Source organism: Protopterus annectens, chromosome 1.part1 (genome assembly GCF_019279795.1).
Source record: "Protopterus annectens isolate FY-2018-M chromosome 1.part1, PAN1.0, whole genome shotgun sequence".
NCBI classification, from domain to species: domain Eukaryota; kingdom Metazoa; phylum Chordata; order Ceratodontiformes; family Protopteridae; genus Protopterus; species Protopterus annectens.
The window spans coordinates 1,565,123,412-1,565,141,629 of NC_056726.1; the positions used below are offsets into that span (position 1 = coordinate 1,565,123,412).

The 18,218-nt window shown below is 35.7% G+C and overlaps 1 protein-coding gene across 4 annotated transcripts in view; it reads right to left on the reverse strand.

The window, feature by feature from the left end:
• GRHL3 (grainyhead like transcription factor 3) overlaps positions 1-18,218 on the reverse strand; it is a 154,402-nt gene that overhangs the window by 97,647 nt on the left and 38,537 nt on the right. For all 4 annotated transcript variants that reach the window (XM_044083212.1, XM_044083221.1, XM_044083230.1 and 1 more), the window contains exons 4-5: positions 16,514-16,862; positions 1,829-1,899 (exon numbers count right to left, since the gene is read on the reverse strand). In XM_044083212.1, the coding sequence (XP_043939147.1) occupies positions 1,829-1,899; positions 16,514-16,862 (420 nt within the window). The remainder of the gene's footprint in view (positions 1-1,828; positions 1,900-16,513; positions 16,863-18,218) is intronic.

Sequence of the window (18,218 nt, forward strand, 5' to 3'; positions counted from 1 at the left end):
ATCTTCCTAGTTAGATAGTTACAGCTTTATATACTATTTCATAATGCTACTTTAATAAAGTGCTGGACATCTGTACTCCTACATGTTAACTACTTTACGACTGACTCCAGCAGACTGACGAAACCAGACTTATTATTCAGAATGATAGATTATGTCACACATAGTATTTTCAATTATTTAATCCACCTAAAATGCGCAGCTGCTGACGTTTGTACCTCTTTGTTTTGGAAGTGGCTGCTGAGTTACATTTGTAGATTGTCTTTTTGTTATGAATATTCAGAATTTAAAAGAAATCAATACTTACACATTTTTTTAAATTAATTGACTTTATGTCTTATTTTTGTACCTGCCAGCTTGATATGTAGTATTTCTGGCCCATAAAGGAATTCATTTGTTCTCCTATGCTGTGAAATGTAGCTCCCTCACATAATTTTCTGGGGATTTCTTCCATTATAGGGGTGTTTTCCAGCCAGCTAAGCAGTAATGCTTGTAAGTAACTTATTTAACAGTCTCTGTCTTTCTCTAGTTATAATTTCCAAATCAGGATTTCCTGTGGTTTTAATTTAAATTTTAGAAATGCCTTCATGTATTTTGAAGACCACACTCAGTACCAAAGTACAGGAGACATGAATCAAGTACCAGATGGTAATCAATTGTAGCTGATGAGACATTTTACAAATATCCCTAAAGTTCTTCCTGCATGTAAGATATATTTTGCATTCAAGTTCCTGCCCCACTCTGTACTCTCAGTACTGTTTTGCAACATGTTGTATTCATACACTCTCAGCCAGTATACTTTGTGTGCCTGGGACAGTCCTTCTGGTTTGCACCAGGGGAGCTACTGCAGATAAAAACCTTATTACTCCAATCCCAAAAATAGGGGAGCTGACCATGACCTACTTATTCCCAGCATTTTGTCCAGATATTTAGGAAATGGTATAAGGCTAAAACTATAGTGTTACAGAACTGTGTCATAGATAGGTCACAACATTAGGATGGCATAGTGGTGCAGCGGTAGCATCGTTGCCTTACATCAAGAGGTTCTCCAGTTCGATTCTTGGCTGGGGTGCCTTCTGTGTGGAGTCTGCATGTCTTCCCTGCTTTCATGTGGGTTTCCACCAGGTGCTCTGGTTTCCTCCCACAATTCAAAGACATGCATCTGAAGTGTTTCTCCTCAGGCCTCTGCTGAAAATTGACTTCGTTGCAAGTCAGACTTTCCTGGTAAACAAATGTCAAATAAAATAAATTAATGTTAATATCATCAATATGTATTGTAATTTTAAAATTACTTCTCAAATAGTTTGAGGTTAAGTGAGGATAATATACGAGTGTCAGATACTAAGTGAGGATCCTATACAAGTGTCAGATACTAAGCGAGGATCATATACGAGTGTCAAATACTGCGGTGACATTATAGGGCACATATACACCAATGAGTGCCAGAATGATACCTTAAATTATTAAAAATTATAATATTTAGTCAAAATTGCTATCCCTTAGTAGGCATACAAGAGGATTCTAACCTGAATGTCGTTACATGCATATAAAATGCTATGCATAAAAATAAGGTTTCTACATTGTAGAGAAACCATAAATAAAAAGATCCTACAGCTGTACAAAAGCAAATTCAAAACAAGTTAAAAGTAAGAAAGACAAGTTACCCATAAATTAAAATGTTATTCTGTACTTTGCACATCTTTGCAGAACAGCCCTGCTTGTTTAAATGTAAATATCCAATGGCTTACGCAGCAAATGTGGGGCCTATTTTATTAGTTGGTAGTATAAATAATTTGTCAACATATATAAAGCACTCACTGCCATAGCATACCTGATATTTGAAGAAGGATAATCACCCGTACAAGAAGAGACAGCCGATGTTCGAAGAATGTCATTGAACAACTAAAAAAATTAACAAGAAAAAAATCAGCAAGTTAGACATTGCAAACTGTGTATGCTATAGACTTATCAACAACACTTTAGTGCAGTTTAGAGTCACATTTGGGGAGGGGACATATTTGATCTTGTGGTCTTATAATTTCCATTATATGATCATGTGAGAAATTACTTAGGTATGGTTTAACTTTTTCCACATACAAAAATATGTAATGTGTGCTCTACTATGTTAAGTTATGGACATATTAACTCAGGAGGCTATCACCTGAGATAAATGTGCATACAAACACACACACACACACACACACACACACACACACACACACACACACACACACACATACAGACACACACATACACACACACACACACATATACACAGACAGATACATACAAACACAGGCATATACATACACACGCACTCAAATGTAGCTAGTAAAGGATGAATTGCACATCTGCCAAGGAGAAAGGTGTCAGGGGTCTTGAAAAGCAGTACTTGAGTTCATTTTCTGAATGCTGATACTGGATTTGAGGTCAGGTCTGAAACACTTCAGCAATCTGTGTGAAAGTGTATGCAGTACCAGCAATCAGAAATAAATGCTGACACTGGCTGTGCTTGCTTTAGTACTCAGTGATCTGTATGTGTGCCATTGAGCTGTGTCGACCTTCTTGTTGCCTTTGTAGTAAGCAACGTGTATGTAAAGAAGAAGGACTTTTTTTTTGTCCATACACATGAACATAAGTTCTGGAGGGTGTCAGAAATGGTACTAGGTTCCAGGATATCTAGCAATGATTCTGATAGCTATACATGTACATAGCTGGCCTTAGGCAGAGGCCAACTAAGTGGCCACCTAGGGCCCCACTTTAGCAGATGTGCTTTTTCAGTACTCTGGATGGTGTAGTTAGACCAAGATGGGGGCACCAGGTGGTATTGGGGGGTGCTGTGGAGACCTTTTGCCTTGAGCACCAGTTGACCAAAGGCCGCTTTGTATATGTATATAAAAATGAGAGAGAGAGAGACAGACAGACAGACAGACAGAGAGGGAAATAGGTAAGTGCATTTATGGTGATAGAATGCACCCACTTTATGAGAATAAAATGAGTAATTTCTAGAATGCAAGTATCAAAGAGGGAGCTCAAGGAGGTAAACCAAGCCAGGAACAATTGATCCAGCTTGAAATATAAAACCAGATGCCACTCAAGAAAAAAGGAGATTGTACAAAATACAAGCTTTCACACAAAAGTGCTTCTTCAGGTATTAGAAATGTGCTGACCTTGGCTAATTATACTATGTTGGGTGTCATAATGAGAATATGCCGATGGATACACCGGGGTTAAACAGGATAACGTACTGTATATAAAGTAGCCATCCCAATGGAAACTGATGATATAAGTATAATATTTTGTAATCAGCAATAATGACACACCATAACCTTCCTAATTAAAAAGTTCATCCATTTTGACTCCATCTTATGAAATTGCATATGGACTGGCATATTTTACCATATGCAATACCCATTTAGGATGGAGCATAGTTTGCACACATCTAGAAAAAGACTTATCATCCTGTTTTAAAGGAAAGGTGATAGTCAATGGCTGTTTCTTTTCTCACGCATAAACACACCACCTCTTTAGCTGTATATCCTATATAGCTGATTGAATATCACTAAAGCTGCATTACTGTTGTTGTCTTTAAAGTGCTACAATGTGTAGACAGTCATTCCTCCATTGCACTTTTTTGTAATTTTGTTTTAATTCAGGTCCACACAACTGAACTATGATGTTTGACTTCCTTGTCTGTCTTAAAGCAATCTCACTCATATTTATAATGCCTATTATTGCATATTTGCTATATTATGTCTAATTTCTAAGCCCCCATGAAAATAGAGTACTAGATACTGTGGTGTTAAATATCTCATCATACCTTTGTGCCTGTCACTGATGTCTGAAGATATCAGCTATTTTTCTTAGTCTCGGCAAATAGTACTTCCAATGACTTAAAAGCCCACTTTTTCTTAGGTTTCAACATATGTATGAATTCTGTCAATTCCTTCAAGGGACATATGTAGACATCCTGCAGCCCTTATTGCTATAGCATGTGGTCACCATAACTAACACCTTGGTAATACTACTGATGCCCTGAAGGAATCGATTTTTTCCTTTTAAACTGCACAACCTGAATTTGGCACACAAATGAATAAACCATAAATGACTCAGCAGTAGTTTTACAAAACTCACATTCTAGCTGATCGCTTCTTCTCAAGGTTCAAAAGTAGCAAGGCGAGAGCTGTATTAATACTTCACCTTCTGCAAGAAATGCACAATTCATGTAAAACATATCGTGCAAGTAGAATATCGGTGACTTTATTCTGTGTGCCATAATCACTCTACATTCTGGCACTAATCTCATTTACTAAACTTCATTACATGTACTAAAAGGCAAATAATACAGATAAACATTCTTTAAGCTTTTAGTTATCATTTGTTAACTCAGTGGGAAAGTCTCTTTCCAGCCAAGCCATGATCACAAGGGCAGGGGTCAATAAAACATATATGGACAGTTTAGTTAGTAGAAACAATGAACCAGTATGTTTTTATTAGGTGGGAGAAGCTAGAATGCAAAGAGAAATCTCACAGAATATGTGGCAAGGACATGCTAATCTTTACAAAGATGATGAGATGGGGTTCGAGACCATGCCTCAAACCATGGAACTGTAAAGCAGAGACGATCCTTATGAGCCAAGGGTATTACTCGGCTATGCAAAAATATTTTGCTTATCAATGTATACAATAATGGCAATAATAATAATAAATACAGAAAACTCTTTGCAAAAAAAAGAAAAAAAAAATTGGGTGCAGCATATTCAGTTGTGTAATATTTTCAGTGAAGGCCAAGAAAGAGGTATATAAAATACAAATTATAAACCACGCTGAATACAACTGTCCATATAAAGTATAATGAATGTAAATGTACACAGAAAACACACTGTGTGATACATTAAGCATTCATGTAAGTATTTATTTATCATTAACTAACTCAACTATGTATTTATGTATGTATGCACGTATGCATTTGTCAGTTTAAGTGGCATAGATAAACGTACAAAATGGAGCGACCAGTGTTGACCAAAACCACTAGTACAAAATATACACTGTCAGCTGTCAGGAAATCTCAGAAAGGTTTTCTTGTGTAGTTGAACACAAATAGCAGCAACCAAAGAATTCAGCAATAAAATCTACTTTAATATTAAAACAGGCAAACCACTGGATTGAGCGCTTTCATCCCCTGACCGGGGATTTCATCAGAATCAACACTCATTTCATTTGAACCTATTTATACACACATAAAATGACATCACAAATTAATTAATTAGTGATAAATGACAGTAAAAACACTTCTAGTAATAAACTCATGTGCAAAAAAAAAAAACATATATAAAAATGTTAGACCTAAAAAGTTTTTTATCTTATTAATTTAATCAGCATGTCTATGACTATGTCAGTCATTAAATTTAATTTAGTGAAATGTAGCTTTGTGAACCAAGATGGGTTTAAGGGAAATTGTTTCATTTAAGCCTGGGCTGTGACAGGCTTGTAACATGATCTGCCATTTTGTTTCTCTTGCTTCTATGTAACTTCTATTGTCACCTCCTCTAGGGTTGGGCAATACTTTTTCTAAAATAGCAAATGTAAAACCATAAAAACTGGTGCATCCTTCTGAATATTTAAAAGTGCATTAGTGGTGTTGTGTGTGGAAATTTGATAAATGTGTTCATAAATCCTGTCCCTCAAGCATCTCTCAGTCTTTCCAACGTAGAACGCAGGACAGGATTTACACACTGCCAAATACACAACCCCTTTTGTCTGGCAATTTCCTTTGCCAAACCAAGCTTTGGATTTTTAAAGTATTATGTAGTGTTATATTAACCTTATCACAAATGTATCTGCATTGGGAACATGTCCCACACCTTGTGGTACCTTGTTTGAGGTTACCATAACCTCTAGACTTTCCCTCAAACAATGTTTTTGAAGTTTATACCTGTTTTATAAACAAATATGGGCTTAGGTCCTGCTATGGGCCACAGGGATGGATTACTTTTCAAAATGACCCAGTTCTTTTCTACCATATTAATAACTTCATTTGCCCTAGTCCAATATGGACAACCATGGCTCTTTCATAACTATTATTTTCTGCATTCTCTCCTACTGTAACTGTATTGTGAGATGTAAAAGGAATCCCTAGGACGGGTTTATATCTCTTTTCCCACTCTTTAAGAACATATTCCAGGTTTTCCTTAAATAAATTATTTGGGTAACCCCTTTCTAAAAACATATTGGCTACCTTATTTAATTCTTCTTTCACATCTTCTTCCTGGGAAGTCGTTCTGTGTACATGGATGAATTGCCCTTTGATGATACTTTTCTTTTGGTGTTGTGGATGGTTACTAGAATATTTGAGGTAGGAGTTGCTGAAAGTGGGTTTCCTATACATTTTTGAATTAAACCCTGTTTTTCCTTTTTCTATGCATGTATCCAAATAATTGATACTTTGGCTACTACTAGTGTGGATAAATCCCAGAAAACTAGATGTTTGATTTAAATAATCAACAAATTCTTTGACCCTAGTAGCTGTGCCAGACCAAAGCACAAAGATATCGTCCAAGAAATGGACATAAAGTTTGATATCTTTATAAAACTCACTCTTAAATACCTTATGGTTCTCCCATTCCAGCAAAACTAAATTAGCGTATATAGGGGCGCATGACGCACCCATAGCAACTCCTCTTCTTTGTTTAAAGTATTCACCCTCGAACAAAATAAAATTATAATCAAGGACAATTCTCATAAAGTCAAGGATTAATTCTATCCTATCATTGTCGAAAGTTGTATTTCTCCTAATACTATTTTCAAACATCTCCATGCCTTTCTCCCTGGGAATGGAGGTGAACAAGTCGACAACATCTATGGTCAAAAATATAATCTTGTCATCCCATAGATTACTAGAAATTCTTCCTAGGAAATCCCAAGAATCCTTCAGTAAATGTTGAGCATTGTTCACTACTTGCTTCAGCCATTTGTCAATAACAACATCAAAGGGGTATGTTTTCAAACCTCTCCCTGAAACAATTGGTCTTAAACTAAGGTTTTCTATACCCTTGTGGGTTTTTGGGATCCCAAAAATAGTTGCCACAGTCGGATCCTTAACTTTTAAAAAGCTATAAATGCTGAGCACAATTCTCTCATCCAATAAATATTCCTCTAAAAAGTGGTCTATATGACTATACCCAATGTTCACTTCATTAAGAGATGTATGGGCAGAAGCAGTGGTGTCATTCAACAATTCAAAAATGTCCTGTAAATATTGCATTTTACCGAAAATGACCATACCACCTCCCTTGTCGGGATGCGTAATTCTAATTGCATCATTATTAACTATCTGATCCAAAATTTCCTTTTCTTTATTTTCCAAATTGTCTAACCTGTATGTATTATGCTCATTTCCTCAAGCTATCTAACCTGTATGACTTATGCTCATTTTCCCAAGTTATCTAACCTGTATGTCTTATGTTAATTTTCCCAAATTTAATGACTGACATAGTCATAGATATGCTGATTAAATTAATAAGATAAAAAAACTTTTTAGGTCTACTATTTTTATATATGATTTTTTACACATGAGTTTATTGGTAGAAGTGTTTTTACTGTTATTTATTACTAATTAATTACGTTGTGATGTCATTTTATGTGTGTATAAATAGGTTCAAATAAAATGAGTGTTGATTCTGATGAAATCCTTGGTCAGGGGTGAAAGCACTCAATCCGGTGGTTTTCCTGTTTTAATATTAAAGTGGATTTTATTGCAGAATTCTTTGGTTGCTGCTATTTGTGTTCGACTACACAAGAAAACCTTTTTGAGATTTCCTGACTGTTAAGTGGCATAGATCCCTGATCCAGATGGACCATATTCAGTCCAGGCCGGGGTACATGCGTATACATAGATACCTGATTCAGCTTGACCATATTTAGTCCAGTCTGGGATAAATAAATGATATACTGAAAAAAAAATGAATTTAATTATAACAAAATATTGATAAAAACGTAGCTAACATAATAATAATCATAATATAAAGTGTGTATCAGACTTGTACACATGGCAATGTATCTTGAAATCAGTCCACTGTAGTTGGTTAATAAATCTAAATAAATAAATACATAAATAAATAAACAAATAAATAAAACATAAAATGTATTACAGAAACAATACTGCAGAACAAATACATAACACAAATGACATAAAATATATTAAATAATAAAAAATAGGATTTGTAAGAAATGTAACACAATCTATATTCAGTATTGGTGCATTTCTAAAGAAAATGTTGAGACAGGTAACTACAAAAAAAGACTAGGAGGTAAAGAGTAATAGTCAATGAATCAACTACATTCTGAAAAGTAGCAGTGAAGGAAAAAAGGAACAAAAGACAATAGCAGTTAACCATAATTTTTGGAAATGACTAAAAATGTTATTAGGGGGACCATTTTTACTCACTTATACACACACACACACACACACACACACACACACACACACACACACACACACACACACACACACACACACACACTCATGTGTGAATCATATGTGGATGCATTTTTTTGCTGATAGTGTGTTTGGTCAGCATCTGTAAACAAGTGGTTGACAGGTGTGAGGTATAGCACAATTCATAGTCCCATTCCCAGATTTAGTGCAATCTTGAGTTAGTATATATAATGAGCAGGGTTGTGGGAGGGCATAGGGGTGTTAGCCCTTGCAAAAAAAGTGTTTCTTATTTTTTATTATTATTTTTTTAATTTTGTTTTAAATTTTGCATGTACCAAGGTTGTTTCTCAGCACATAAATAGTAGCATGCTGAAATGTATGTTGCTGATGTATTGTGTTCTGCACTTGAACCGGCAGCATTTTCTTTGACGACACAAGCAAGCACAATCATTACAAACACACACATGTTATACAAAACACACACACTCTCACATGCACATTTACTTCAGCAATCATATTGAAGAAATGAGTGACTCACTTTAAGGTTCATAGGTTAGTACTAGGCTAACTGCCTTTGCGGGCCATTTTAAGCCTAGCCATTTATCCCATCTGAGATTCAAACCCTGGACCTTGTGTTTGTAAGGTGATCACCTTAACCATTATGTCAACCTCCCACCCCTTTAAATAAGGGAACGGTTTGACCTTAGTTGCATAACATAAAGAGAACCAATTAACATGTATCTGAAATTAGTGATAGTAAATAATTCAGAATAACAAAGACAAATTTAGCCATTGGTAAAGCGGCAACAGTACCTACAAATTAAATCAGAGAAGCTGAATATAAATGTACCCACAGTCTCTTTGGCAGTTACATATAATTACTATTCAGATAATGAACTATAATCTCAACAAATTACAGTGTACATGTCCACTTTCAAAACTTGTTCAACTGACTGCTCATAGTAGCAGAAACAATGCCTAACAATCTGTTGCCTTGTAAATTAATAACCATCTTAGTTAAATGCCCCAGGCAAACAAATACATCTCATGACTGTTAACTGTCCATGAAAAGCTGACTGACTGAAACTTACAAATGTACTCTTTCATATATGTAACTCCATATGTAGTTGATGGGTTCCTATCAGTTCATCGAAACTTCAGCGGTTCGAACACCATATGTTCGAACTGTGAAGTTCGAAAACTGATTATCACGCAGCCGCAGAACACTGAATTCTTTCCCTGGAAAAGAATTCGGTGGGCCGTTTCTGTGGCTTCGCAATTTTCAGCACTGTGGTGGAAAGTTATGAGTCGGGTTCAGGTAAGTGTGCGATTGTGTGGACGTTAGGGTTAGGGTGCGGGTTAGGTGAGTTAGGGTTAGGGTGCGGGAGAGGTGGGTGTGCAATAGTGACAGAATTTAGGGTTAGGACGGCATAGGTGAGTTACGGTTAGGGCACGGGTCAGGTGAGTGTGCGATAGTGATGGATCTTAGGGTTAGGGTTTGGGTTAAGGTAAGTGGATAGATAGTAGTGTATGTTCAGTTTAGTGTAGGTTTAGATGTAGGATTTTAAGTGTATGTGTGTGTGGATTGCTTTTTTTTTGGTGTGCTTGTGTTGTGTGTGTGTTTCTTGGAGCAGCAATTTTTTTCCCTGGGAAAAAATCGCTGTTCTAAGCCTTCAATGGTTTTGCACTTTGAGGTCAGAAGTTCGAACATATGGTGTTCGTACTTCTGCCATTTCAATGAAGTGATATAGACCCGTAGTTGATAAGCATCACAACAGAACTTCAGTAAAGTGACCAAGACAAACAGAATTTTAATGATTATTAACAACAAAGACACTTGACATCGGCGCATTTCTGCACTGAAGTTTGAGCAATGATGTATGCTTAGCTATTGCCTGCACTCATTTATTTGTTAACCATGCTTGTGGGGGTTACCACAGGATCATTTTCATAACCAGGGCCATTTATTTATTTAAGATTTGTTTACTGGGAAAGTCCGACTGGACACAGGTCATTTTTTAGCAAAGGCCCAGGAAGAAAAGCTCCATGAGTAAGACTAAATTTTGATACACGCATTACAATAATAAATAAAGTATAAAGTAAACCAAATGTAGTATACATAAGAAAATACAAATGTGTTACATCTTGACAACAAAAACTAGGCTTTGAACATAGCTAGTACTAGTTGTAAAGTATGAATTATGTTAAGATAAAGTTAAGACAGATCGGTAGGAATAAAGGATTAAACACCAGGGAAGACGTTGGATATGGTTGGGGTATACTGTGATGTATCAGAACACTCATGAGGGGTTAGTACAGGAACATAGCCACTTATTGTTTAGATAAGCTTTAAGTGATGGCTTAAAATGGTTAGTTGATAAGACTGAGAGAATGGATTTAGGAAGGAAGTTCCATATATGAGATATACAGTTGGAAAATCCGAAAATGGGCTCTTTTAGGCCCAGTGGACTTTCCTGGTAAACAAATGTAATAAAATAAAGATTCTCCTGCAGTGTTGTTGGCCTTGGAGATGGTGAATAAGTTCTTACTGTTAGAATGAAGTGGTCTGCTGAAACTGTAAGGATGGATGAGCTTTTATAGTGCAGGGGTTCTGTTTGGTTGTGTTACAATTTTAGAGAATTAGAGAGAGTTAGTTGTAAAGAATAATGTTGGAAAGCTCAAGCCAGTCTAGTATCCTTAAAGCTGTACAATGACGTGTTCGATATGGGCAGTCAGATGCAAAATTAGCAATTTTATTATAACATGCTTCTAGTTTACATAAGTCAGTTTTCCTTAGATTAGTTAAAATTGGAGAGACATACAGTAGAATGGAGAGCAGATAGGTTTGTGCTAATGTAATTTTGGCCACTGTGGTCAGAAACTTTTTCTGCCTATATAGACTTTCTAGTTTCTTATGGACTTTTTTAAAGTTAGGGAGACATGCAAGTCAAATTTTAGGTTATTGTCTATTTCCACTCCTAGAAGCTTTGTATGGGTTGTCAGGGAGGTGACAGTGTTGTCTTTGGCTATTATATTAAACGGTGGGCATGAGATAGATGTCTTGTTAGGTTGAAAGAGTAATAATTTAGTTTTGTTTGGATCCAGGATTAGATGGGCAGAGATAAACTTATATAATAAATAACTTTAATAAAGTAAAATATAGAATTTAGGTTGTGCAGGGAGGAAACATCACTGTTTTTATTTAAAACAAAATCCAAATTGAGAGGATTAGAGTATGCATCAAACTCACCTTCCGTACCAAGGCTTTATGTGGGATCTGTGAGAAGGGCTCAGTACTAAGCCTGATATCGATAATTAGGTTCTGTTCTTATAATCTGAACCTCAGGTTTTATCTTCCACATACTGTCTTAGACCTCACCTGTGAAATTATGTTCATATCACAGTATCTTGAAGGGTTGTCTATCCAATATCATATAACTTACTAAACTCTTAGCTACTAAGTCATATTTTTTCCTGTTGCTTTTTTTTTTGTTTTGGCTAGCTATTCTATTTTCTGTTTTATTTTGACCGTTTGTTATTCCTTAGATATTGCTGGCACTCACTACAGTGTGACATCATTAGTACATTATCAGATTTTTGATCATCTAGAATGTTTTGTTACCAGTTAGATGAGAAGATTTTTCTACATAATAGTATGTGACATTCTGAAACACTAAAACAAGAGAATGACCCAGACTTTAAATAATTTATTTCACAGCAATGCACACAGAAAAATACATTATCTAATCCTGAGATAATTATCTATTACATTTGGGCAAAGGTGCAGCCATATATTTCTTATTTAAAATATAATTATTTATGTCCTGTGATATTATATCCCCACAACTTTATTTTTTTCTTTTTTATTTTATGTATGAAAAATAAATGTTGATGGTGATTCTGAATCCCTGAACTATTTTGATAAAACTTCAGTGATTTAGACTAATATTGTTTACAGCCCATAATAATATACTTGTATTTTTAACATTTAAGTGATACAAATATTTAATTGGAAGCCCTGAATTCAAAGGCATTATACTAGAAAACAGAATAGCAGGTCAACAAAGTGGTAGATGTAAGTGGTAGCCAAAAAGCAGAAATGAGGTTTGGCTACAAACCAATTTGTCCAGGAACATCTTCAAAAAGGAGTTAGATAACTATATTAGTGTGAATTAAGAAGGTGGGGGGTATGAACAGGTTAAATGGAAGGATAGATGACTGGGACAAAATGAGGTAAGGGTAGGGAGGGACTTAAGGGGTTTAGGCAAGTGTAGCTGGGTAAGGAATCACATTTTGGCATGAACTTGCTACCCACAATCCCTCCCTCTTTTTGGTGGATTGATGGGGATTGTGGGTATTTTATTAGTCCAGGTAGGGCAGAGAAGAAGGACAGGCTTGCTGCCTTCTGTCCCCCCCCCCCCGGTGTTTGGATGTTTCATTTCAATAAGTTGGGAGAGAAAAGTGAACAGCTGGATGCTGTTTGATAAATAAGCAAGTGGAGGTAAGGACGTTGCTTATTTGATTGCAGGTGTAATTCAATAAATGGTATAGGAACTGAGTTGTTGGACGTTGCTTCATAAGTAATGTGAGTAGAGCTATGGACGCAGCTTACGGGGTCAGGCTAAGTAAGGTCACATTACGCTGTCCTGACTTAATTAGTTGGATGTGTAATTTAATAAATGGGATATGAAGTGAATTGTTGGATGCTGCTTCAAAAGTAAAGTAAGTGAGTGGAGGTATGGATGTCACTTATTAGGTCAGGATGAATAAGGTCACACTGCCCTGATTAGCATTTCATGGCTGGTTGTGCTGTGAATAAAATAAACAATACTACGTTCATTTGTAATTAATAAATATTGGTTATCAAAGTTATGTTATGAAAATTTAATAAAGGTCGTCAAATCAAATATCATTTGGTGTAATGTGTTTATTGAAGTGGACCGGGATAAGTAATATTTTGTTTTTTTCTCATATTTGTTGTTATAACCCACTATTTTTTGTACATTATGAAACACCACAAATCTTGTGAGTCCCTTCTTAAGGACTACAGTGTACATACCTTGTAAATATGCTTGTCTCATTAGTGTTTTGTTTTATCTGTGTTAACATTCAATTTTTTGTAGTGTATGCATTTTTGCTCATGTCCGTTGTTGTACCCTACCAGTTTTGTATATTTGTATATCATAAACACTGTGAATCTTGTGAGTCCCTTTATGAAGACTACATTGTACATACTTTGTATATATGCTTCTCTCATAAGTGCTTTGTTTATAGGTTCATAAGTTCATAGGTTGGTACTAGGCTATCGGCCCTAGGGCCTATACAAGCCTAGCCATAACAATTCCCTGGATATTTCTTCCCACAATATTTAATTCCCTTGACCCCTGTCTAGCAGGGTGACTGACTTGATCCCCGGGGTGAATTTCCTATCTCCCATCCAATCGTCAAGGTCCCTTTTGAAGAGGGCCAAGGAGGTGCTCTGCTTGACATGTATAGGTTCATAGGTTCATAGGTTAGTACTAAGCTAATTGCCCTTGTGAGCCATTTTAAGCCTAGCCAATTATCCCTTGTGAGACTCATACCCTGCTCCTAGTGTTTGTAAGGCAAACACCTTGACCATTAGGCCACCCTCCCAACCCCCTGCATATGGGGAGTCTCTGGGTCAGGAACCTATCCCTCCAGCATGTTTTGTTCATTGTGATGACAAGGTTTAGATCCCTGGAGCATGTGGCTCTGAGTGATTGGGATTTCTTTAAATGGAGCATGTCCAACAGCTCAGGGTTTGACATGGCCTTGTATGTTAAGCAGAGATCACCTTTGAGTAGACAATATGCCACAGAGTACAGCTGGAGTTTTTTTAGACGGTCAGCATATGGCATCTGCTTTAGGCCTGTGATTCTTTTTGTAAGGTATTTCTGCAGCCTTTCCAGCTGTTGCAGATGTCTTGTGAGGTACATACCAAATGGGGTGTTGTACTCTATAATGGGTCTAATGAGGGCTGAGTACAGTGGGACAATGACCTCTTTTTTCTGGATGAAAAGCCCTTAGTGATAAGGTGTGAGACATAGAAGGATTTCCTGACTGTTGTGGTGATGTGGTTATCGAAGGTGAGACCACTGTCCACCTGTGTCCCTAAGTCTCTCATCACACTTTCGGTAATTCATGGGTATATGTTTTTTCCAAAAGGGGATAACTATACATTTCTTGGCATTAAGCTTAAGCCCATGGCTCTGGCATCAAGCATCTGTTTCTGTAAGACCCTTTTGTAGAATATCCACATCATTTGGGGATTAAGTAATGGCTCACAGTTTGCAGTCATCTGCGAGCTTTGTTAGCCAGAGTTACTTAGTGTTCACCTGTACTTCAGAGAAGTAGATGCCAAATAAGACTGGTCCCAGGACTGAACCCTGAGGTACTCCACTTGTCACTTTTCTGGATCTGGATTTGGAGTCGGCTACTTTTACTGTCAGTAAGCTAGTTGGGAACCCATTGAGTGACGTAGGGTTTACGCCCAGCTTAGTAAGTTTATCTATGATTCCAGAGTGAGGGATGGTGTCAAAGGCCTTGGCGAGGTCCAGATAGGCTGTGTGGACCGACTTACCCTCGTCCACAGCTCTGGAGACTGATTCGAACAAGTCAGTCATGTTCAGTAGACAAGATCGGCTCTTTACGAATGCAAACTGGGTGGGGTCCAGCATTTGAAGGTTGCCAGTGTCTTTGTTTATAAGTTCCATGATAATGCGTTCCATGCCCTTGCAGATCATGCTCGTCAGACTATGTAACTATCTATGTAACTTGAGCTTTTCTTCCTGGGCCTCTGTGAAAATGGACATGTAGTCAGTCGAACTATCCTGCTCAACAAATGTAAAATAAATAAATAAAATTGTACTGATGTTTGACCTCTGTTGATGAGTATTTGTTAGAACTGTAAGGTGATGACTTCATTTTTTTAAGGTTCAAGCTACACCCACTGAAAGTTAAAGGTACACACTTAAAAGAGCTGTACTAGAGACAATAAACAGTAAAAAGATACCAATGTTTAATTTCAGTTCTTAGCTGGGACTAGAACTCACAGACTTCTGAGTCAGAGATGAAACTGTTAACAGTTCTTTCATACTGATACCCATAATATGTTAATAAAAACATGGCAAAATTGCTAGAAAAATATTTTCACTTTAAGTAGAGGTACAGAAGTATGTTACCTGAACAAAGGCTTACAGTCACCTTATAACACCTTTTAAAAGGTATTTGCATCATCAGTTGCCTACTCTGTGACTTATAATTTATAGAATATTTCTGGAAGTCTTATTTGCTATGTAACATTTATATCTATCACTTGAAGATGGTCATACACATGGTTAGGGTCTATCTATAACAGATAAAATCCAAACATTACCAGTCACATACCATCAAAATGAAATGCTTGTAAGATACCTTATCAGTTAAACTACACATTTAATAAATAATGTACACCAGCATTTTATATGCTTGCTAGTTCAAAGTGTAATGTTCCCATGCACCTTGACATGAGTTTCAGAAGTGAGAAGTCTGCTGCTGCTACTTATTGTATGTGAGGAATATTGCAAAAAAAAAAAAAACAGTAATATAAGATATGCAATGAAAGGGATCACATCATTTCACTTAGCATGTGCATGAGAACCTTCAAAAACTACATTCATGAGACTAAAATGTTAGCTGCAATAAAATGCTGTTATTTGGCTTGTTCATATGGGATGTTGCTCTTCATGAAAACATATGTAATTCCCCAAGATACCTTGCAGTGGTGGATTAATGCAGCCCCCCCCCCCCCAGAGAAAATTGCAGTATTGATAAATATACCCAAAACTAACAATGCTTTCTGTTTGCAGCTAAGAGGCAGGGAAAAATATAAACTGAATTTCATAGCAGAAATCCAAATGTTATTCCTATGTAGCAAAACATTAATAAGAGTTTTGATATATTTCATTATACATATCTGTAAAATGTGTTAATGAACTCTTGCCATTGAGATTTTCTGCATATATTTAATAAAACATATAAATAATTTAACCATTTTAGCAAGTATCTGAAAAGTCTCACCTCTTGTGGTTCCTCTTTAAAAGTGCTATCTGGATTCCATCTCTCTTGTTGAGGCTGTAAGTCTATAGACTCAAAAAGAGCATTTAGAGGGTTTTTGTCATAAATCCCACATGATGTTGGTATAAAGTCATCATGATTTGTGTCCATTTTAATAGAACTATGAAGCAATGGAGACTTGTTGACTCCTGTCAATGAATCCTGAGTAATTAGGTGTGTTCGTTTGGTGAGTTCTTGATACTCTTGGGGCATGGTAGTACCATCACTAAAAGGTTTTACAAGATGGATTGATCCCTCATGGGCTGAGTGAGTTGAAATGTCTGTTATGTCATTTCCACTTGAACTGTAATGCCTAAAAACAATGAACAATGAACATGCTTTATTATATTAGAAAAGAAATTTCAGAGGTAATGTCATCAGATCATATCTGTTAATATAGTCCACTTGCAGAAGACAGTTTAGTTTTATTTGCCTTATTTAATAACACACACACACACACATACACACACACACACACACACACACACACACACACACACACACACACACACACACACACACACACACACACACACACACACATCTCAATATAATTGCTGTACTGTTTGAAGTTAAGGATTTTTTTACCTTGAAATGAAGAATAGGCTAGTTTTTGAAAAATATTCTTCTTAATTTAGTAGAAATTTGATTAGGCTTATTATTAGCTATAATATGTCTCCAAATAGATTTAAAACTAATACTTGTAGCCTTTGGTTACTTTAATGTGAGAAATAATTTTAGCTGTATCTGACCACCTCTGAAGGACAAAGGAATGTTGATTTTTTAAGTTAATTTTTTTCTCATTTAGAAAATTATAATCCAGTAGAAGATTACAAATAATAATATTACAATTAATAAAAACAATTGCACCCATAAAATATGTTAAAGTTTTCTGCAGCATACAAACTGAAACAATTCAATACAAAAACTAAAAAGGCCTAAACATTTAAAACATAACATAAACAAAATAGTTTAAAGTACACTTTCTACTGAAAAAAAGCAACTTGTAAATTTAGTGCACTTTATGTCATAATTGCAAAGATAAGTACACAGAAATAGTTGACTGGGTTCTATAATTAATTGAATGACCATTATACTATTTTATGATTGTTTCTAGATCTTTCTATTATCATTATTTTTTTTTTCAAAACAGGTTTATTGTTTTAACATATAAGAGAAATATCATAACAATTTATACAAGTAATTAAAATAGGTATTATTATAATATTCAACAAAACAACTAAAGTATTTACAAAGACATCCACTACAATCAGATCAATTAATTAAACTAAAATACCATGCTATTGAAATTAAAATTTTTTTAACAAATTTTGTAAATTATCCCATACAATGTAATAAGATGTTTTTCTATTTGTTCTTGTCCTAATTGTGTTTATTTCCATATGGCACACTATATTCATAACATTTTTAAATTCATTGAACGAAGGAGGTGTATCTGAAATCCAATTTCTAGTTATCATTTTCCTAGCCACTGCTAGAATAGACCATAACAAGGGAAGCTTAACCTTTTTAACACTTTGAGGTACAGGAGTGTTGATCTATTATCATTATTGACCTTCATGCCTTACCCTTTACAATGCTTACATATGCTAAATATATGTTTTGTACATTTATAAAACATTGGACATGATTCTGATAATGTAATTTT